This window comes from Equus przewalskii, chromosome 14 (genome assembly GCF_037783145.1).
Source record: "Equus przewalskii isolate Varuska chromosome 14, EquPr2, whole genome shotgun sequence".
Lineage (NCBI taxonomy): Eukaryota > Metazoa > Chordata > Mammalia > Perissodactyla > Equidae > Equus > Equus przewalskii.
Genome location: NC_091844.1, coordinates 51522385 through 51545210, shown reverse-complemented (window position 1 = coordinate 51545210; position 22826 = coordinate 51522385). Strand labels below are relative to the sequence as shown.

At 51.7% G+C, this 22826-nt stretch overlaps 1 protein-coding gene across 5 annotated transcripts in view; it reads left to right on the top strand.

Annotated features, from left to right (window-relative positions):
* Positions 1 to 22826, top strand: part of TTC7A (tetratricopeptide repeat domain 7A) — a 121354-nt gene that overhangs the window by 14280 nt on the left and 84248 nt on the right. Inside the window, exons 4-7 of one of the 5 annotated variants that reach the window (XM_070572749.1) lie at positions 1194 to 1251; positions 6906 to 7040; positions 14791 to 14921; positions 17468 to 17583. In XM_070572749.1, the coding sequence (XP_070428850.1) occupies positions 7025 to 7040; positions 14791 to 14921; positions 17468 to 17583 (263 nt within the window). In that variant the 5' untranslated portion in view covers positions 1194 to 1251; positions 6906 to 7024. Of the gene's footprint in view, positions 1 to 1193; positions 1252 to 3948; positions 4085 to 6905; positions 7041 to 14790; positions 14922 to 17467; positions 17584 to 22826 lie in introns of those variants that run through there. The other 4 variants (XM_070572750.1, XM_070572748.1, XM_070572747.1 and 1 more) reach the window with 4 other exon arrangements.

Below are 22826 nucleotides of genomic sequence, written 5' to 3'. Positions count from 1 at the left end.
CAGTTGTGTAACCAGGTTGAGAAAGGCGTAAAAAATGTGCCAGCTCCTTGTCAGGCTGGTGCTGGTGACTGACGCTGGCTACAAATCGGGTGTTCTATGCTATAGAGCAGTCTGTCACTCCTCAGGTATTTGTGGGCACCTGTGGTGCTGGGATCCAGTGATGAGCAGGTCCGAACCAGTTCCCAGGGTGAAGGATGCTCTGGTGGGGACCCGGGCACACAGGGTCAGTGATGTAGAAGTTTCACGATACGGACTGTGGGTGGCCCACCTGGGGAAACAGTGCTGTTGAACCGCCCCTGATGGTGTTACATGTTAGTAAGAGACCTGCCCCAAACTTTGCACTTCAGGCTCCTTCCCTGGATCCCTGAACCCTGGGATCATGTAGCCTGAGGGGTGACCCTTGGTGGCAGTGACGTCTCAGAGCGCCTCAGACCAGACCGTTACCAGGAACCTTGGATGTTTTGATCATCTCCTTATTCCAGCACAAACCAACCCGGAGAGAAAAGTCTAGAAATGCAAGTGGCCCTGTGGGGATTTGGTCTGGCGTTGGTAGAATATTTGTCACCTTCTTTTCCATTATAGATAGGGACATTCTCCCCATCTTATATATGGGGAAACTGAGGCCCAGAGAGGATATGTACCTTCCCCAAAGTTACCCAGAGATTTATGGTGGAGCCAGGATTGGAACCTCTACTCTCTGACATGGGCTTTGGATTATGAGCCTCCCACCCCCATTCCTCTGTCTCCTTTAGGTCCTGGGGGACTGACTGTGACATCTGTGCAGGGCACAGCCTCCTTTGACCCTGGCTGGTGGGACCCAGGGCTGTTTGTCCACCTCTAGGTCCCTGAGCCCCTTTCCTTGTTGAGAGACTGTTCACACCATCCCAGGAAACCTGCTGAGATTGCCACCCTGGACAGACTCGGCGCCAGACTATGGGAGGGCAGGTGCCCACCCGGGATGGTCCAGTGTGTGGGGTCTTGTCCCTTTGCTCTCCCTTTCCCTTCTCTGGCACAGGCCTGTCTTCAGCGTGATCTTCATTTGGCCTTTGGGTTTCTTGGGCCTCTTGGAAACCATTTCTGCCACAGACTCTGTGAACCTAACACCCTTCCGTAGGGGTCCTTTCCAGCACTTTTTCCTGTAGACCTGGCTCAGTACCCACTGCTCCCTGTCTCCTGCTCTTTACTCTTTCCAGCCTGCCTCCAGCTTCTTGGGGGAGCACAGTGCCGGTGGTCAGAGGTCCTGCAGGGGAGGTAAGGAGCCAGGCGCCACTGGCGTGGGCTGCTTGGTCATGGGCTGCGCTAGCTCCCTGTCCCACACTGACTGCACGTGGCCTCCCACTCCCTTCTCCTCTCTGCCTGTTCTCTGTGTCCTGTTGCAGTGACCACGCCCTGCTGCTTGGCATGCCGAGGTTCACCCAACCCTGCGTGTGCTTGAGACTTGCACGTGGCCTCCAGGATGTGCATGAGGTTGACCTTCCTGGGTTTGGGGGAATCCAGTGGGTCTCCCCATGAAGAGAGTAGGGGATGGGGATGGCTGGTCATTGGTCCTGACTCCATTTATGAGCAAGGGGGTTGATTTCATCGGCTTGGGCTGCCGTAACAAAACACCAGAGACTGGCTGGCTTCAACAACAGGAATTTGTTTCTCAGTTCTGGAGGCTGGGAGTCGAAGATCAAGGGACCAGCAGGGTTGGGGTCTGGTGAGGGCTCTCTCCTTGGGTTGCAGATGGCTGCTTCTCACTGTGTCCTTGCATGGCCTTTCCTCCATGTGTGCGCGTGGAGAGATCCCTCTCTCTTTCCCTTCTTACGAAGCCACTAATCTCATCATGAGGTCCCTACTTCATGACCTCACCTAACCCTAATCACCTCCTAAAGGCACCATCTCCAGATACCATCACATTGGGGGTTTGGGCTGCAACATGTGAATTTGGGGGGACACAAACGTTCAGTCCATAGAAAGGATGGTGGCAGCAGGAGGCCACAGAGTTCACAGAATAATACTTATTAAGCCCTCACTCCGTGCCAGTGTACCCCTGCTGAATGCATACATCAAGCCCCTGAGTAAGTATTCTCTTCATTCCCGTGTTATAGATAAGGAGTGAGGCTTGAAGAGCTGACGGGACTCATGCGCATTTCACTGCGAGTGGGGCAGCCTTGAACCCAGGCAGCCAGAGCTTGTAAACACCCTGTGATGGTGCTGCTCAGGATTCTAGTCTGAAAGGAATCATAGCGATGATCTAGGCCAATCCCTCACGGTACACATGAGGAAACTGAGGCTGACAAAAGTCAAGCGTCTTACCTGAGATGACGGTTAGCTTGCCTTTGAACTGGAATGCTCCAGCCCTGGCTGCCTCTCAGGTTCACGGTGTCACACTCCATGTGGCCTCCCCCTGGAGCCTTCCCGGCCTCCTCACGAGGACTCCGCCTGGCCAGGCCAGTACACCACAGCTTATTTACCATTTTTCATTGGATTCTGCTCCATGGTTCCATTTGGTACCATCCAGTGGGGCCGGGAGTTTGGTTCTCAAGCATGCCTGGCCGGAGGGAAGAGGACGGAGCCCTGCGTCGTGGGGGAGCCTGAGCTAGGCAGGCCTGGAGGCTCAGTTGGGGCGTGTGTGTGGGTGTCTCCATTATGGAGCACCTGTTCTTGTTGGAGGAGTGGGAGCAGGCTCTGCGTCTCTTCACCCCCGCTCCCAAAAGACAGAAAAACACACTCGACTCACCCGCTTTCCCCTGCAGAGCAGAGGGACTTGGCGTTGTGTCCCTTTGAGGCAGCACTCACAAGGACTCGGCCTTCCTCTGAAGTCGGGAGGATGTAGGTTAGACCAGAAGATGCTTTCTGATTCCTGGAGGGACGATGCCTTTGGCATGGTCATTCTGTCCCTGAGGGTAGTCAGAGGGGCCCCTAACTGGGCAGTAGGGAGATGGGGACTTCAGCCTCTCCAACCTCCTTCAGCCCTGGGTAGAGTAGGAGCCGTGGCCGCTGGTGAAGTCCCGCACCACCATCCCATGGGCCTGCTTGGTGTGGAAGCAGCCCAGAGCCAGTGATGTTGGTGCGCGAGTTGTTCAGAAAATTGCTTTCATATGTCAACATCAGTCGTTTTGGTCCAGAATGGGGAGTCTGCCCCTCTCCTGCCCCATTCCCCTGGTGCTGCAGTGGGCCCATTGTGACTTCTGCCAGCCCACTGCCCCCTGACCAAGTGTGTCAGACCAGGGGAAGGCCCTGGAAAGGAAATGTTCCCCGCCCATTTCCGGGGCAGATGATAAATATCTGTTTTTGATGGCACAGCCCCACCACTGTCTTGGTTTGTTTGGGGGGAACATCTTCCATGGACTTTGTATTAAAAAACAACCTAGAGGGGCTGGCCCTGTGGTGTAGTGGTTAAGTCCAGCATGCTCCGCTTTGGCAGCCCAGGGTTTGCAGGTTCAGATCTCAGACATGGACCTACACCACTTGTCAAGCCGTGGTGTGGCAGTGACCCACATACAAAATAGAGGAAGATTGGCACAGATGTTACCTTGGGGTGGATCTTCCTCAAGCAAAAAAACAGAGGATTAGCAACAGACGTTAGCTGAGAGAAAATCTTCCTCACCAAAAATAAAAGGAAAACAACAACCTAGAGTCATTTGGTTTCAAGGTCCTCCTCAGAAGGCCCGTCCACAGTGCCACCTGCTCTCAGGAAGTCCCTGGCACAGCCTGCTTGTCTGATCTGCTTGCTCCCGGCTGTCAGCCCTCTCTCCCCTCTGAACTTGAAGCCCCTGGAGGACAGGTGGTCATTTCTTCTGCACCCCTAATCTTCTCTCCCTCTTCTCCCTTCCCAGAGCCTTGTGTTCCAGCCGAATGAGGTCTGCTCCTAGACTCCAACGTGATCTACAAAGTTCTGTCTCCACCTTTTCTCGAGCCACTGTCCTTGCCTAACATGCCCTTTTTTCCTTACTCTGCACGCAGGTTGCCCTAACACTCCCATCACGCTCAGGTCGGGTGCCTCGTCCACCAGGAGGTTCCCTCGGTTGCAGCTACAGCCTGTAGCATTCACTTCCTCCTCAAGCTCATTTGCACCTTGGCCTGGTCTCCCCAGTTAGAGGTCAGTGTGTTTCTCCTGCCAGGGGTCTGGTCTCTCGTAGTTGTACCCCTCAAGGTCCCTGGCCCAGCTTCTACAGGAGAAAGTAAAATTTCCCAGCAGTTGATTCAGTGTGTGCCTGCTGGGGGTGCCACAGTGAACAGTTAGGGTCCCTTCCTTGAGGAAGGGGCAGGCAGGTGAGCGGCTCGAGGAGAAGCAGCGGCTCTGGAGGAGGAGCTAAGCTTGCAGTTTGCTCTGGCAGAACTGATGAGTCATAAGCTCCCTGGTGCCACTCCTTCCTGCCTAGTCCCTGATTGACAGGCCATGGTGTTGGTGAAGTCTTCCATTTGGAAAAAGCAGGAAATGGAAACACCCCAGGTGCCTGGTCTGTAGCTTATTACTGCAGCCCACTGGGGCAGGACAGCAGACTTCCTGCCTGGCCATGGTGCCCCAGCCACATGGCTGCCCCTAATTCTGTTCAGTGGGGAGCTCCGCCTTGACCTCTTGGCAGGACCATTCACGAAGTCCCCCCTGGGGCTGCAGCTCCCCAGCAGCCCACTTCCAAATGGGGTGTCATGCCTGGGATGGTCTTATGAGCTGAGCAGTCAGAGGGCTTCTTGGCCAGATTTGGGGTCCGTCTGGCCCTACAGTTCCCCAGAGCTCCCTAGTCATAAGCCTCTGGGTGTTTGGTATCAGCTCTTCTCCACGGATGAGAAACTAGAGCCAAAGATTGTGTGACTCAGAGCCCTTGGCTCTAGATCCAGGCCTAGAAGTTTCTGTCCCTGAGGCCTCCTCTCAGCTCCCCAGCCCTCAGTTTAGTGGGTAAGCAATGGGCTGGGCTGGGAGTGCACATGCCCCTTGCCCCCAAGCTGCGTCTGGCTCTCTAGCAGCATATGAGAGCCACAGCACAGGGTCCTTGTAAGATCCTAGGCAAGTCAGGCCTTTCCCAGGCCCCAGCCTTAGCTCCTAACGGGGTCCGGTCTTCCTGCCTTCTCTGCCACTACCTTCAGCAGGTGCAGAGGATTTCCAACCCTGATTATCTGCATTGACCCTCAGCCACCTTGGGTTGTTGTCCACAGGCAGAAAGGGCCCCTTAGTAAAACCGTGTTGCCCAGAGGGACTGCCAGAGTGAAGCTGGCCCCTTTTTGTAGGCCTCACTATAGGCCCTAAAAAGTGTCTAACACAGGCTGATATCCTGAAGTGTTCTGCCAGATGCCCTAAAGCTCCAGCCTCCATGGCCCAAGGTCTTGCCTCAAGACAAAAGAGGCTGCATTTCAGCCGGGGATGCTGCTGTGTATCTGGAATTACACTTTCTTAGCTGGGAGATTCCAAATCCTCACTGCCATACCTGACCTCAGCTCAGCCAGTCCTGCACTTCAGGAGCTGTCCCCTCTGACATCATGCTTCTGCGGATGTTTCCATATAACTAGACTTATGGTTGTAATGACAAAAATGCAACTCCAACTAGCTGGAAAAGCAACAACAAAAAGGGGGAGGGGACTGGAAATTTATGGGCCCATGTAATTAGAAAGTCATCAGGGTGGGTGGCATCAGGTATAGCTGGATCCAGAGGCTGCGTGTGTTGAGGTCTTTCTCAGCAGCTCCAGGTTTACATGGTCCTGCAGCATAGCACTCACAACCTCAGAAGGAGAGAGGGCCTCGGGGAGGGTTCTCATTGACCTGGCTTGATCTTATGCCCACCCTGGAACCAGTTACGGTGACCAGCATCTAGGTGGCTGGGTTGGTGCCAGGGTTGGGATTTCCCCAGTTGAATCTTGTGGACTGAGTTGGAGGAATAGTTCCTCAAAGTAAAATCAGGGTGCTGTTACCAAAGTAGGTGAAAGGTACAGAGGGCAGAACTCTGGAGCTCAGGCAGAACTGACTCACCTCAGGTTACACCAGTAGTGACCCAGATGGGATTTGAACTCGGCTCTCTCTGGTTTTGGCTTTTGGGCTCATCCTTGATGCCCAAGGAGTACTTGTTTGATTGACCTGCTCTGTTCCCAAGAGGGAAGTGAGTGTGGGGCCTTCCCAGGTGAACTGGGAGGTGAGCCGGAACTTGAGAAGGAATGGTCCGCAGATGGGTGGAAGACGTGCCTTCCAGGGAAAGGAAAGTTCAAAGGGAAGCCCTGGGGAAATGGAGCTGGCTTGTTTGGAGGTGGGGTGTAATCACACCTTTCTGGAGCTAAGAGGGGGTGTGTGTGGGAGAGACTTGGAAATGAGGGGCATTGAGAGCCCAGTAGTGAGACTCAGGGAGTCCCTTTGCTGGTATTCTAGAACTTTGGCCCTTGGTAGCCACACCACGAAGTGTGGCACAGCCTGTTTCCCCTAAAATCGGGCTCACCTGTTGGTCAGCACGCTGCCTGGGCCCATCTGGAGCTGAGGGGCCTTGGGCCCTAGACTAGGACGAAGGCTTTGTGGATCCTGGTGACAAACTGTCCCCTTTTCTGTTGGTCTGAGCTCTAAGGGGTATCCCCAGCTTTGACAGACGAGCAGGGTGCATCAGGGCCCGCTCTTTCGACATCTCAAGCCTTAGCCAGTTCAGCCCCTAAAAGCCCCAGTGCCTCAGTCCACCCGTCAGAGGGCTGTTCCGTGGCAAATGGCTTCCCTCTTCCCTCAGGCCTGTGTGGCTTCTGTTTCTCTAGCGCTAGCTCAATGTGGTAATAACGTGGGGAATGATGGCCCATTTCTCCAGCCATGAGTCCTGCCCTGATCCCCACAGACCTTAGTCATTGGTGCCTAATTTGGGGCTCATCGTGGCCCCGCAATGGGCTATGGGCCCCTTGAAAACCAGTTCTGCCCTGTGTTTCAGCCTAGCCAACCCCCTTTTTCCTCTCGCTCACAGCCCAGCACCAGGGAAGCCGCGGTCCATGCTCCGGGCAGGCTCGCTCGCTGGCTGCCTGGTAGAAGATTGGCCTGGCTGTGGAGAAAAATGGCCCAGTTCACCCAAAATACTGCAGCGAGATGCTAAATTGTGAAGGTGCTGTGAAAAGTAAAAATGTGAAACACATTAAGCAGCTGTGAGAATTATGATTTGCAAATTCTCTTCTCCTCACCCCTCAAGGTTTCTTTCCCTTTTTTTCCTGTTCTCTTTCAGTCAATGCAACCCCAAGCTATTCTGATTTCACCTGGAATTTTGTGGCTTATTAAAACTTAAAAATAAAAGAAAAAACACCAGGCTGCTCCTAGGGCGGGATCTGGTGGCATATTTGGTTTCTGCTTGTTTCAGTCCTGGTATGGCAGGAATTAGCTGTTTATTTTGGCTTCCTTCTCAAAGGGGTGTGGGCTGTTCGCTCTGTGGGGAAGCGGGTCAGCTCTTCTGGTCCTGCTGCCCTGGCCCCAGGCTGTGGTCCTCCGCAGAGTGAGAACCTGGCTTCCCGATGCAGAGGGAGGAGCAGACTGCTCTTGGAGTGTCTTGGGAGGAGGCTGGGTGTGTTAATTGTGTGTTCACCAAACCTTCATTGAATGCCTTCCTGGGCTGCGGGATACAAAGCAGGGCAAAGCGATAAATAGACTCACAGGAGGAAAACCTGAGGGCTGGAGAGAAAGAAGTTGGTGTGGTCTCCCCACATCTTCTCCTGGCAGCCCTTTCTCCATCGTTGGAGGCTACCCCGGAAAGTAGTTGGTTGGGGGTATGGTGTGTGGACAGGGCTGTGAGGAGTGAATTTGAAGAACCAGCATTGACACGAGGGCCCATCCCCTGCCAGAGTAGACAGCTATAACTCAGCCATCAGATAGACACGTGAAAGATGAGCCACTCTGGGCTGGCCAGAAGCCTGAGATTTGGGAACCCCTGGTGGGTCATGGCGGGTAAGGAAGACACGTGGAGTCTGGGTGGAGAGAGCAGAGGGTGCTGAAGCCAGAAGACCTGGATCTTGTCGGTTGTCTGGCACCTTTACCTGAGGGGTGTTGGAATAATCTCTTCTCCCTGAATTAGATTTCTCACTAAGAGGTCATTGTGAGCATCACTTGAAAATGTTTTCTGAGACCATACGTCCTGCTTTTTATAATGCCATCTAATTTAACTTTCATGGCCAGCCTGTGAGCTCGGCATTGTTAGTATCCTATTTTGTGCTTGGAGAAACTGAGACTTAGATCTCTGTAAACGTTTTGAGGTATATCCTTCCAGTCTTTTTTCCTGTAGGTTTATATGTGTTTTTTTAAACAAGAATAAGTTCATACAATCATTTTTTTCTTTTGAGGAAGATTAGCCCTGAACTAACATCTGCTGCCAATCCTCCTCTTTTTGCTGAGGAAGCCTGGCCTGAGCTAACATCCATGCCCATCTTCCTCTACTTTATATGTGGGACGCCTACCACAGCATAGCGTGCCAAGCAGTGCCACGTGTGCACCCGGGATCTGAACTAGCAAACCCCGGGCCACCGAGAAGCGGAACGTGTGAACTTAACCACTGCGCCACCGGGCCAGCCCCCAATCATATTTTATAACCTGTTTTTAAAGTGGATATTTTATGAACCATTTCCCAATATATACATCTACATCACTACTTACAGTGGCTTCATAGCATTTCATTGTAAGAATCTATTGTAGTTTAGCAAACTTGTGCCCTGTTATTGGCCTGTGGGTTAAATCTCGTTTTTTTGCCATTATAAACAATGCTGCAGTGGATATCCTTGCAGCCAAGTTTTGTGTACATCATTAAAATTTTTTTTTTTAAAGATCAAGTCCTAGAAGTAGAATTACTGGATCAAAGTGTATATACTTTTTGAAGACTTTGATACAAGGAGTCAATTTGCCTGCTTTTTTTTTTCCCTTCAAATTTTCAATTGGTAAAATATGCATAACATAAAATTTAGCATCTTAACCATTAAAATATTCTTATTATTTTTAATTGTTGTAAATGCATCTAACATGAAATTTACTGTCTTAGCCATTTTTAAGTGTAAAGTTCAGTTGTGTAAAGTACATTCACATTGTTGTGCAACCAGTCTGCAGAACCTTCGTCTTGCGAAACTGAAACTCTACCCACTGAAATTCGCTATTTACCCCTCCCCCAGCCCCTGACAACCGCCATTCTACTTTCTGTCTCTATGAGTTTGACTACCCTAGATACCTCATAGAAGTAATACTTTGTCTTTTAAAAAATTTTTTTTAATTTAGAAAGATTAGCCCTGAGCTAACTACTGCTAATCCTTCTCTTTTTACTGAGGAAGACTGGCCCTGAGCTAACATCCATGCCCATCTTCCTCTACTTTGTACGTGGGACGCCTGCCACTGCATTGCTTATTGCCAAGCGGTACCATGTCCGCACCCAGGATCCCAACCGGCAAACCCCGGGGCGCCAAGAAGCGGAACGTGCGAACTTAACTGCTGCACCACCGGGCCAGTGCCTACTTTGTCTTTTTGTCACTGGCTTATTTTACTTAGCATAATGTCCTCAAAGTTCATCCAGGTTGTCACATATGGCAGGATTTCCTTAGTTTTGGGGGCTGAACAATATTCAATTGTATACATATGCCACATTTTCTTTATCCATTCATTCATCAATGGGCACTTGGGTTACTTCTACTTTTTAGCTCTTGTGAATGATGCTGCTGTGAACATGGTGTCCAAATATCTCTTTGAGACCCTGCTTTCCTTTCTTTTGGGTATATACTCAGCAGTGGAGTTGCTGGGTCGTATGGCAATTCTATTTTTGATTTTCTGAGGAACTACCAGACTGTTTTCCACATCAGCTGCACCATTTTACATCCCCACAGTTGCCCACTTTGAGTGTGATTTATGGGCTTCTTCCCTACTTGTCCTCAAGGCTTCCTCCCTGAGGGCTGCAGCAGTGACTTGCATTTCTCTCCGCTCCCCCGCTCAACCTGGAGTACCCACCTGGGCTTAGCCTGCTGTGGGTGCCCTGTGGTCTTGGACCAGATGGGTAGGCAGGAGGGAAGGGGTCCACCCATCTGGAAAGTTCCATTGCAGAAGAAGCTTTGTGTCCTCCACCTCTGCGTCCAGGGCCCAGGGCTCCAAGGGCAGGGCTTCTTGGAAGGGCGGCTGTCTGGGATGTGATGAGTCATCTCTGACTGAAGAGGCTGGACCAGCTTGGGTGTTGAGCCCGGGGCTGTGCCAGGATCAGCCTCCAAACCGAAAGTGTGGAGTTAATGAAAAAGCAAGCGCTCATCTTGAAAGGGGCCCTCCCTTGGCTTGTAGAGCTGGGTCTTTTCACAGAAAGGCTTCTCTGCTGGTGGGAATCCTGTGCAGTGCTTGGAGCTTCCTGGCAGCCCCTGGCTTCCTGCCCACTCTCGGGGCTGTGTTACAACTACTGGGAGGGGGTCCTTTGAGGGCCGAGCTCAGAAGCACCCTGTCTCCATCTTGGATCTAGTGTTGTGGCTGGCCCCTGGTGCAGAAATGCTCACGGGGCAGACGGTGAAGGAACCCAGGGGTTGGAGACCCCGGTAGGTTTCTTCTGATCAGATGTTTGTGGACAGGCAAATGGACCTTCATGTGAATCAAAGAGAAAATAAGGTAACAAAGGCCCCTTTTATGGGCAGAACTGGGTGCCTAGACTGTGACCCTCATGAGGAAAAGCCATTGCCAGCTACCGGAAGCTCTTCAGCCTTGGGTATGTTGGGACCACCCCAATGAGTGTAGCTTCTCTACTTTGATCTTTTAGTTCTCCAGAATCATAACTGCTTCATTTAAAAAAAGACATTGTATCTACTATTTTTAGATACATTTTTATACAGCGAGGTACACAGATCTTAAGCGTATAATTTGATGAGTTGGACAAGTGTAAATACCCATGTAACCAACGCCCCAATAAAGACAAAGAACGTTTCCATCACCCCGGAAAGTCGCCTCAGGCCCTTTCCCAGTTGATCCTCTTCCCTACCCCGACCCCAGGCGATGACGGGTTGGTTTCTATTAATAATTGCAATTTTGCCCTTTTTTGAATGTCATGTGACTGAAGTCATACAGCATGTACTTTTTGATGTCTGGCTGCTGCTGCACAGCATAATTTCTGAGAGAGTCGTCCACGTCGCCTGTATATCAAGAGTTTGTCCTTTGGCTTATTTTTGAGTAGTATTCCATTGCATAAATGTACCACAGGTTGTTTATGAATTCTGCAAGAACCATTTTTTAAATGGAGAGGGAGAAACCCCGCTGGGCTTTGCACGCAGCATGAGTGAGTGCCCGCGTTCGTCTATGCGTCCGTCCACTTGCTCACCGAACACCAGGCCCTGCTGTCGCTGAGTGCGAAGATCAGTCAGACGTGGGCAGACAGGTGGTTTCAACACAGGAAAAAGGCACACGCAAAGGAGACGCAGCTAAAACGTTCTGCTGGTTCTGAGGTCAGGAGGCTGAAGGCTTCAGAGAGCAGGTGGTTTTGCTGGGAGCTTTCAAGAAGGACCCGATTCAGGATTCTCAGAGAAGCATGGTGGAGGACCCCTGTTGGGAGCAGAGGGAACAAGTGAAGCACGACACGGCAGAGACCCCACAGACGCTAAAGCCACCGGTTTGCAGTGGCCAGCTCGCTGGAGGCTTGGGGCTGGCTGAACCTGCCGGGCAGCTGGCATTGTCCATCCCAGTTCTGGGCCCAGAGGTGGGGCAGGAGGGAACCCGGCCAGCAGCACATCTCTTAGGGGCCACAGGGCAGCCGTGTTAAAACTAGTCCGCTCTGTGTCTTCTGGAGTTGGCCATGTCCTCCTGCCATCCACAGTTGGTCTCCCAGGCCAGGCCTCTGAACAGTTTGTGTGTTTGTCCTGCCTTCTTGCAGGGTGCACAGGCCACGAGTCTGGGTCAGCGGTGAGCAGCAGGGCCTGCCTTCTCCTGCCTGCCTTCTGCGTCTCCTCCGGTGCCCCTTCCATGCCTCCTCCCCCTTTATCCTCTTGGGTGAGGAGCTCTTCCCTCCCGGTCATGAGTCATTTGGCAGGAGCCACGTTGACACTCACTGAACGGGTAACTGAGTCTCTGTGTTGAGCAAGGGCCTTCACATTCTGTGCCTGTCCTCCCCCAGGCCGAGGCACCCTGAGCTTTGGACCTGTTCACACCCTAGCCTGGCAGAGGGCAAGGTCACTGAAGCTGTATGAGTTGGAATCCAGCCAAGGAAAACAGTAATTCCTTCCCTGTGTTTGCAGAGCCCTTTGTACTCTGTCAGACGTGCTCAGGCTTGCTGTTCTTCAGCCCATGAGCTGCTGCTTGTCGAGTGTCTACTGTGTGCCAGCTGGTAGAGGGGTGACATGATAAAGTGGGTGTCTGTAAGGAGCCTACAGTCTGGCTGGGTGAACGTGTGAACAAATAAGTATAAGAAATGTTTGGGCAGGAGTACTATGGACTGGGGCGCTCCATACACGAGGTGGCACTCAGGCAGAAGGGGAGTGGTAATTTGGGGTGGACTTGGCGGGGGTGCATTCCAGGCGGCAGGAGCAACTTGAACAAGGTCAGCAGTTGGGAGCAGGAGGTTGGGGGTACGTGGGACAGGTGTGGAGTCTTAGTCAGCTCGGGCTCTATAGCAAAGTACCATACACTGGGGGGCTTATAAATAGCAGAAACTGTTTCTTACAGTTCTAGAGGCTGGAAGTCCAAGATCAAGGCACCAGCATTGTTGGGTTCTGGTGAGGGTCCCTTCCAGGTTGCAGACTGCCGACTTCTCCCTGTGTCCTCACATGGCAGAAGGGGTGAGGGATCTCTCTGGGCTCCACCCTCAAGACCTAATCACCTCCCAAAGGTCCCATCTCCTAATACCGTCACCTTGGGCACCAGATTTCCACATAAGGATTTTGGAGGGACACAAACATACAGTCTACAGCGTATGGTGGGAGACACGGCTGGAGAGGTGACAGGGGATGCATCTTGGAGGGCCTGGCGTGGAGCGTCAGGAGTTTGGACCTTACGCTATAGTGGTGGGGACCCCTGGAGGGTTTCTAGGGGTGGAGTTCTCGAGACATCACCCGGGGAGCCATGTGCAGGATGGGCTAGAGTGAGCCTGGAGGCAGAGAAACCTGTTAAGAGGCTGCTGTGTTCGTCCACTCAAGAGAGAAAGCCTGAAATGAGGGGATCAGAGCGGGGAGGGGAGGGAGGTTTGAAATGATAAGGGCTTGGTCCTCAGTTGGACGCTGGGGCCATGGGGCAGGAAAGAGCTGAGGGGTCTGTTCTTATAGTTCCCTCAGTAAATTCGTTTTGAGCTCCTACTTCCTGTAAAGTCCTGTGTGAGGCACAAAGATGAGAGACCTGGGTTCTGCCTGGTGAGAACTGACCGCCCAGAAGGACAGCCCTCTCCGGTCAGGTCTGTGTGAGTGACAAGTGACAGAAACACGATTTAAACTGACCCAGAAAGCAGCTGGAGGGGGTGTTTATTGGCTCATGTGCTGGAAAATGTCAGTGGGTAGCACTTCAGTGTCTTTAGGAAGCTGCCCTTTTCCATCATGGCTCATCTTTACTCTGTGTAGGCCTCATTTTTTATTCCATGACTAAGAGTTTATTCAATCTTTTTCCTGTCTTAAAAAAAGATATAAAAATAGAGTTGTTTTTCTTTATAGCATTTGCTTCTAATAATTATAACAATGCTTTCCCTTCTTGGCTTCTTACGGCTTTTTTGGGTTTGGGGTATTTTTTGGCTTTAGAGTGATGCTTTTACTTTATTTTAATTAAAAAAATTTTTAATTGTAAAGAACACATAACATAAAAGTTTAACCGTCTTAACCATTTTCAAGTGTACAGTTCAGTCGTGCCAACTGCATTCATATTGTGTAGCTTCATTTTTAATTTTTTTTTTGGTGAGGAAGATTGGCCCTGAGCTAACATCTGTGCCAATCTTCCCCTATTTTGTATGTGGAATGCTGCCACAGCATGGCTTGATGAGCAGTGTGTAGGTCCACACCCAGGATCCGAACCTGCAAACCCTGGGCTGCTGAAGCAGAGTACATGAACTTAACCACAATACCACCGGGCCAGCCCTGTAGCTTCGTTTCAAGCCAGGCTTTCCCTAACATTTTCAGGCTGGCCTCTTACCGGCTTACCAAGCCCAGTGGAAAATGTAAAAGTTCTGGGCTTGGTTCTTCTTGGCCTAGTCCGGGCCATGTGCCTGCCCTGGAGGTAGAGCGGGGTCATCGCCCTCCGAACCATGCAGACTGAGACTACAGGAGGGGTGCTCAAAGGGAAGGTGAGGTGCTGCAGCTGAAAGAACGGGAAGTTGATGCTGGGGAGGCAGAATCAGCAGATGTCCACTTCAGGCAGATAAGACCTGCATGCAGATAACTCAGCTTACTGTTTGGTTTCATGGGAAGGGTGTGTGTAAAATGCTGCATAACATGAGCATCTACTGTGTGCCAGGATTGTGGCCGTGCAAAAGGCTCACATTTTGCCCATATGGAGCTTTCTGCTACTGGAAGAGAAGAGCTGTGTTAAACCACCACTATATGATGTAGAGATGGTGAGCGCCCGGGGAATGAATGTTTTCTTCTAGCAACAGAAAGGGGGTCAAGAATGCTTCCCGGAGGAGCCGGCCTGGAAGCATAGGCGGGCGTTGGACATGAGGGTGCCACAGTGTGATTCCTCATGTGGGACATGGGTGCCCACTGTCCTCCCACCGCTTGATCCCCGCTGCCACTAATACCACCGTTGCTTGGCCTCCTCCTTCCCTTCCATGGACCTCTGCCTCCTGCTGGCTGCTCCAGAGTGTAGGTCTCCTCAGATGAGCCCACCCTGGGCCTGTGGGAAGGGCCTGAAATTGGGGGGCCTGAGCAGGGCAGGTCTGAGATGCTCTCCTCCCCCTGCAGGCCTCTCCCTGGAACGCCTACCCAACTCCATCGCTTCCCGCCACCGCCTGACCGAGAGGGAGGAGGAGGTGATCGCCTGCTTCGAGAGGGCCTCCTGGATCGCTCAGGTGTTCCTGCAGGAGCTGGAGAAGGTGAGCTGGGCATCGCAGCGCCGTGTTCATAGCTGCCCTCTGTTGAGCACCGTATCTACGGGCCCCCACTAAGCCCCTAAGTGACCCTTGTGCAGATTAGAGAAAGGCTCCCCCATCCCTCCAAACACGTTCTATCTGTGGTTTGGAAAACACCTTATAGTATGCTGATTCTGTTAGAACGAGACCCTCTCCTGCCAGAAAATAGTTTTAATAAACAGATGAGTGCACGCCATCTGTGAGGGACCGGAAACCTCCTTGGTAAGCTCAGCTTGTACGACCAAATGTGACAGTGTTGTTTGTATCTGTTCACCTGTTTGCTCCTCATAGCAACTCTGTGAAATAGGTATTGTGTTTATCCCTGTTGAATAGATGAGGTTTAGAAAGGTGAAACCGGTGCTCACCACCCTCCCTTGGGGGGAGGGTGCAGTGGGGCTGCTCCTTGCACTTAGACACCCTTCCCTGCTCTTGGATGTCCCGGAAGCCCCCTGCTGGACCCCCTAGGGGAGCTGAGGTCTTGGGACCCATTCTCCCAGCCTTTCAGAGGCCAACGAAGAGCCAGCCAGCAGGGGTCTGGGAATTCTCTGGCCTCCTCATCTCCCAGCTCCCCTCGGGGGGCCTGTGTGCACCGTCTGCCCGACAGCAGTTTCAGGTATCAGCAGCGTACTGTGATGGTGCCCCAGTTCTTCCCTTCTGGGGGCTCTTAGTTCAATGGGGGGAGCACAGGCAGCCATTTCCACAGAGTACTGCTGACAGTTCCTGAGCGCCTGCTTCGGGGGCAGCTCTGCGCTGAGTACTTTCGGTCATTCTCTCGTTCAGCCCTCACACGACCGGCTGCAACAGGCACTGTTGAGGTTCCCATTTTACAAGCAAGGAAACTCAGGTTTGGCGAGGAGTTACAAAGCTTCCCAGAATTCAGACAGTGAGTGAGTGGCATTGGTGGGATTTGAACCCTGGGAGTGTGGCTCTGATTACTTGTGGGGGAGAACCTGGGGGTGGTCTTAGGCGTTCTGTTTAGTAGATGTTTAATAGCTGTTAGACGGCAGGGCAGGGCAGAGTTAGGGGCTATGGCAGAGCGGATTAGGATTGGTGTCCTGAGCGGGGAAGTAGTCGTAAGCTTAGAGACAGAGCCCAGGAGACGAATGCCGGGATGTCGGCCTCACGCCTGTTTCTGTGAAGGGCCGTTTCGGATTCCTCCTCAGGCCGGGCCAGTTCCCCTAAAGCAGGGGTTCTCAACCACAGCACTGTCGACATTTGGGGCCAGGTAATTGTTTGTTGTGGGGCTGCCCTGTGTATTGTAAAACGTTCAGCAGCATCCCTGACCCCTTCCCACTACATGACAGCAGCCCCTTCCTCCCAATTGTGACAACCAAAAATGCCTCCAGATAGTGCCAGTGTCCCTGGAGGGCAAGATTGCCCTGTGTTGAGAGTCACTGCCCTGGAGTCCCTCTGCTGGGGTGGATTCAAGTGGAATGGAGACGTGATGGAGGGGCTCAGCGAAAACAGGACTTGAGTTCATTCTCAGGTCCACATGGAGACCTGACGGGGTTAAGTTGACCTCCGCCAAGATCACGTGGATCACTGCAAGGTGGCAGTGTTTTAGGAGCTCTTCACATTTGAATTGCATGTGGTTTGGAGGAAAGTTTCATGAAAAAGTTAGCCTCCCATTCAGCTAGAAGCCTTGGCTTTGGACTCTTAAAAGGGGGTTAGAGTGATGAGCTGTGGTGATGTCCGGGGCTGGAACCAATGCCAGTGGCAGTGGGCAGACAAATGGTCCCCGAGAGCTGGTTATCTCGGGTGGAGGGAGGGTAGGCCATGGAATCCTGTGCATTCTCAGAAATGCTGTGTCTCCCTCCTAAGACCCAGCCCCAACCTCTGAGGAACTAAGAACCTCTCTCAAGTCTGCTTCAATTTCCAAAAGATAAGGTAGATGGCTCATTGGTTTTTTTTGTTGGATCAGAGAAGGGAGATGGCACAGTAAAGGCAGGCTATTGTGGTGGGGCTGGGAGACCCTCTTAGAGCTGACGCTTAAGGATAGCTCAGTTAATAATGTAATTGTTCCTCAGCTTTTTCTGGAACCAGGGGTCCCGGCATTGGGCTGTTCAATGTTTCGTGGTCCTATGACAGGGGCAGTGCAGTGCCTGGCCTCTGGTAGACATTCAAGTGTTTGTTGAATGAGTGAACCAATAAGTACTAGAAACAGCCTAGAATCTGCAGCTGGCCAGACTTGAGTTTGAGGTCCAGGTGCACACCAGCTTTGTGACACAGGCACTGTCTGAGCCTCAGTTTCCTCATCTACAAAATGCAGACAAACCAGCCTTGGAGGGCTGCTGTGACCTTCCAGCTTTTGGCTGGGGAGAGTGCTTTAGACATATTTTAGTTAAAGCAAGTTAAGTTGACTTTGGTCTAAGGATTGCCCCACGGGTCCCTGAGGTGGCTGGGGACTTGGGGGGTTGATGGGGTCGCTCCCTCTGCCTGGGCTGACCCTCACCCCGGCCCCATGCCTCGGGATGTTGAGACAGTGGCTCTCTCTGTGTTCCCCTTCCCAGATAACAAATAACACGACATCACGGCATCTGAAGGGCTCTCACCCGCTTGACTATGAGCTCACCTACTTCCTGGAAGCCGCCCTCCAGAGCGCTTATGTGACAAACCTGAAGAAGGGGTAGGTCGCTGGCGGCCAGGCGGGACCTGGACGTTTCTCTCTGGGCTGGGGTGCTGTGACGTGGGCTGTGTTAGGTCTGGCCTCCCTCTTCTCTGGCCTGCGTGTGTGCGTGCGCGCCCTCTCAGGACCCATGGGTGCTGGCTGGTTCACATCTTGTCAGACCAAGGTGTGCCCAGGCGCTCTCCGAGGGAGGGGCCGAGCTTCAGGAAGCTGCCGAGGGAGCACCGCTGAGAAGAGGAGTGAGAGTGGTTATCTTTAGAAGGGAGAGGTCTGGGAGCCCAGGGGATGATGTGGAAAGAGGAAGGACAGGGAGCAGGCCGTGGGTGCTGGTCTGGGGGTCGTCACTGTCACTCAGGCCTTGGGTAAAGTCATTTCACTTCCTGGAGCCTCATTCTCCCCAAAAATCAAATGGAAAAGGCATTTCCTGCTTATCCCAACTTTCAAGGAGCAATGAGATGCAAGGGGAAGTGATGTGAAAATAAAGGGCTGGCCTCATGTTGGAGGAGTGACTGTCCCTGCCGACAAGGTGGCAGAAAGCTCGTATTCCGATGCATTGACTGGAGGGTCCTGCGAATACTCGCCTCCTTCAGACCCAAAAACCATGGTGCCCGGAACCCCTTCCTTACTCTTTTGCTCCTTGGAGTTAAGCAGGGCACCCTCCCTCTGTGAAGAGTGCAGGGCATGCTTCCAGCTGGGCAGGAGGGGGTGGTGGTACGGGCGCTGGGCCTGGAGTGGGCCTCATGGGGGGTGTGGTGAGGCAGGGAGAAGCCACACAATCAGGAGGGCGCATTGCAGGCAACCATGGCTCTTAGGTGGTCCCGCAGTGGTCAGTCCTGCCTGCCAGGAAGGCCTCTACCAGTCCAGAGACTAGCAGGTGGGGGCTGGGGATTCCTGTGCCCCATCGGCTGCCACCTCGGTGTCATTACCACCTCTGCAGACACTGTGGGCTGGGGCCATGAGGACATCCTGGGCAAGCGGAGGGACTCCCATGTGCTGAGTGCAGCCAGTCACTTGGAGCCTTGGCACATCTGTCACTCACTCTAGCCTCCCAGGTGGCAGTGGGTCAGCCAAACAGGTATTACCTCTTCCTCACAGGTGAGGAAACAGGGTCAGGATCATGGAGCTTTCTTTGCTCTGATGGACCAGAGTCCCTTGAAGCCCAAATTTCATTTTTGGTATAATTTGTTTTGTTAAATTTCACTTTATTCTTTAATTTTTTATTTTAAGGTATGCTTTTTTGTTCTTTTGGTAAAGAAGATTGGCCCTGAGCGAACATCTGTTGCTAATCTTCCTCTTTTTTTTTCTTTTTCTCCCCAAAGCCTCAGTACTAGCACCCACAGTTGTGTATCCTGGTTGTAAGTCAGTCCTTCTAGTTCTTCTGTGTGGGATGCTGCCTCAGCATGACTTGAGTGGTGTGTAGGTCTGTGCTCGGGATCTGAACCAGCAAACCCCGGGCCACTGAAGCAGAGTATGCAGACTTAACCACTCCGCCACGGGGCCAGCCCTTCATTCCTTTAATTTAACATTCTTTTTTTGAATAGGCGATTCTTGCACATGGTACCAAATTAAAAAGGTACAAAAGAATAGACAGTATAGAGTTTCTCTTCTGCCTCCATCGCCCACCTTCTGGTTCCTCTGTAGTCAGCGTCACTAGTCTCCTATATCATCCTAAGATAATCAGCAGTATACACAAGCAATTATATGCATATATTATTTTCCTCCTTTTTTCTACACATATTCTGCCCCTTTCCTTTTTTTATTTAAAATACGTCTCTTGGAGATTATTCCACACCAGAGCTGCCTTTCCTTTACAGCACTGCGTAATATTCCGTAGTATCCTATGGCACAGTTCTTGTTTAATTTGTTTAATCAGTTCTCAACCGATAGACAGTTAGGTCTTTTCCAGACTCGAGCTCTTTTCAGTGGCCCTGAGTCCAGAAGAGAACCATGCCTGTGTGTTGTTTCACAGTGGGAGTCTGTAGGGTGATTCCCTAGACAGGGAAGTTCTGGGTCAAAAGCTTGTTTTAATGGAGATGGCCAACTTGGGTCTTGTAGAGGCTGTGCCAACTTCTGTTCCACCAGGATGTGAGAGAGGCTGCTTCATAAACCCTCGCAACATAGTGCAAGTGTTTTGATGTTTTATCGATCTTGATTGGTGAAATATGACATCTCAGTGTCATTTTAAATTTGCATTTTTCTCAAGAGTGAGGTTAATATATTTTCATGTTTTAAGAACCATTTGCTCCTTTAAAAAATATATAATTTATTGATCCCTTCCCCCTCCCAGTTTACATAAATAATGTAATAGTAATGTTTATAGTAGAAACTTTGGAAAATACATAAAAATATAAAATAGGAAAATAAAAATCACACATTCAATTTTTATATCAAGGTTTGGCAAATTCTGACTTGGCCAGCGGCCTGCTTTTGTAAATAAAATTTTCTTGGAACACAGCTTGCCCACTCGTTTAGGTATCGTCTATTTTTACAACTGCTTCAGAGCAAACTGCAGAGTTATGTGACTCTAAGCCCAAAATGTTTACGATCTGGTCCTTTACAGAAAAAAATTACATACCCTGTGCTCTAGATAATTTTGATGTATCTTTGATGTTTTTCTATGTAAAGATATACAGGTGTATTTTTTCCTTTCCTTTTTAAACAGCAACAATAAATAGTATCCTGTAAGGATGCTGCTTGGCAGCCTGCTCGTTCCGCTCAGGGCTGGGCTGTGAGCCTCTTGCCTGTTCCTGCTCATCTCTCTTCCCCATGATGGTGCTCGCGGTGGGGGTCAAGGGGAAGGTGGCCAAGCCCACTCCTGCAGGTTGGCTCAGGGCTAGGTGGGTCCTATGATGGGGACATTGGCCTTGAGCTGAGCCCTGAGGAAGGGGAGATTCCCAGAGGAAGGAGGAGTCTGGGAGAGGAGGACAAGGTAGGAGGAGGCCCAGGTTCTAGGATGAGCATCTGCAGGAGGGTCCATGGCCGAATAAGTTTGGGCAACAGTTGGTTAAAGACTCCCCCCCTCCAGAACAGGAACTCGAAGGAGCGTGAATGAAAGTAGTGCATTTCCAGGAGGAGGCAAAGACATATAAAGTTTCTGATTTGGTTTGACGTGGAGCCCTTGTTTGGAGGTGGGTCTCTGAGGGACCACTTTTCGGGAACCAGTGCTCTGGGCCCCCGAGGGAAGCAGTTGGACTGGAACTCGAGGTTCTGGCCCAGGTGGCTTCTCCATCCAGCAGCCATCCCTGTCCAGCCAGCAGCCCTGTCCCATCAGAGCTCCATCTCTTTTGGGGTGTTGGAAGCCCTGAGCTTCCGTCCTCAACTGCCTGCAAGAGAGTGAGGTGGAGTTGCTTGTCCGGGATTCGGAGCACGCCATGGCGAGGCCACTCCCAGGAGGCAGAGGTGATGGAGATGGCTGTAGGTGGGCAGGCCCGGCTGTTAGAGGAGGTGGAGGCATCGCACACATGGTAAGAACAGGTGGAGGAAGGTCCCAGCCAGGAACAGGCTGTCTCCCTACTCTCTCCTCAGACTTGAACACCCACCACGGCGCCCGATTCATCACAGCTGCTTAGAAAATCGAAAGCGAGGGGTGGGGGGCTGGGGGGGCGGTGGCCTGGCAGTGTAGTGGTTAAGTTCGCACTCTCCAGTTTGGTGGCCCAGGGTTCGCTGGTTCAGATCCTGGGTGCAGACCGACACACCGCTCATCAAGCCATGCGGTGGCGGCGTCCCACATAGCAGAACTAGAAAGACTTAAACTAGGATATACAACTATGTACTGGGAATTTAGGGAAGAAAAAATAAAAGAGGAAGACTGGCAACAGGTGTTAGTTCAGGGCGATCTTAAAAAGAAAAGTTTCTTTGGTTGAAAAAAAAAGAAAATGAAAGGCATTATTATCATTTATTTCTATTTTTTGTGGCAGTCCACAGCTGGACAGGCTGCTGGTCCAAGCTTGAACTTGATACCTTTTGTTTTGTTTCCTTCTTTATTTCTCAAGTGCTGGGCCAAGGAGGCACTGGTGTCCTTGTTTGGGACATGTGGATCAAGACGCCCAGAGAGCCCAGGTGGCTCACCCCACAAAAGTGGGGCTGGCTCTGGAGCCCGGGCTCCCCAGGCCACCCTGTGGCCATAGAGGGGGGGCCTGGGGGATGTCACAGGGACTCTGGGGAGCATCCTGCCTCTGCTCCAGTTCCACCATCTGCTTTTTTTTGTTCTTTTTCGGTTGCTGAACTTCAGTTTCAGAGAGACGGTGGCCCAGCGGGCTGGTTCCTGTTTTTGTTGGTGAGGCAGCTGCCACCAGGCTGCTGCTCTCTAGCCGGTGACTGCCCTTGCCTTGGCTCTGCCTCCTCCCCCTGGGGAACCCCTCCATCTGCAGTTGTGAGCTCTCTGGGATGAATGAGGGTCCTGAAGAGATGCCAGCCTCAGCCGCTGCCTGCAGAGGTTAGAAGAAGGGGCAAGGCTTGTTCCCCAGAGGCTTGTCCACACCGTGAAGCCCAGGGTGAACCTGCGGAAGCTGAGCCTCTGCAGCAGGGGTCGGCCGCACCCTGTCTGTGCAAATAAAGTTTTATTGGAACAGAGCTGCACCTGTTCTCACCCTGAGAGCTGAGTAGTTGTGACTGAGACCATGTACGGCAAATCCTAAAATATTTACTCTTTAGCCCTTTACAGAAGAGTTTGCTGACGCCCGCTCTATGTTTAAGAAGTCCTCCCTCCCAACCTCTTGTAGGAGAGGAGGTGCTCTCCTTCTGTGTGGGAGCCCGTGGAGTAGATTTTGTGGGAAGGGGACAATTCTAATTTCAGTGCTCCGTCCCCTTCATTCATTTATTTAACTAATACTGTACTAATAGGTGCCGCTTAAAAGTGCTGAATTTGTGCCAGGCACTTAAGTGCTTTGCTTGCACGTGTGTTTAGTCCTCCCAACAGCCCTCTGCAGTAGGTGCTGTTGTTAGTTAGCATCCCCATTTTACAGATGGGGAGCTGAGGCACAGAGAACATAAGTGACTTGTTCTGGGTGGAGCCAGGATTATGTGTACAGGTCCCGTCTGATGCTGTTGACCACTAGGCTACATTGCCTACAACCCTGCTCCACATCTCCAAATGCTCCCAGCCTAGCATTTGTTCGCCTGAGTGTGGAAGGGCAGCCTGTGCAGCCTGCAAGGCGTGTGGGAGAAGGATGGGCCCCGGTGACGTTGGGGCTGATCCTTGGTGTGAGTGTGCTTGTGCGTCATAAGTGGTTTGAAGAATTCGT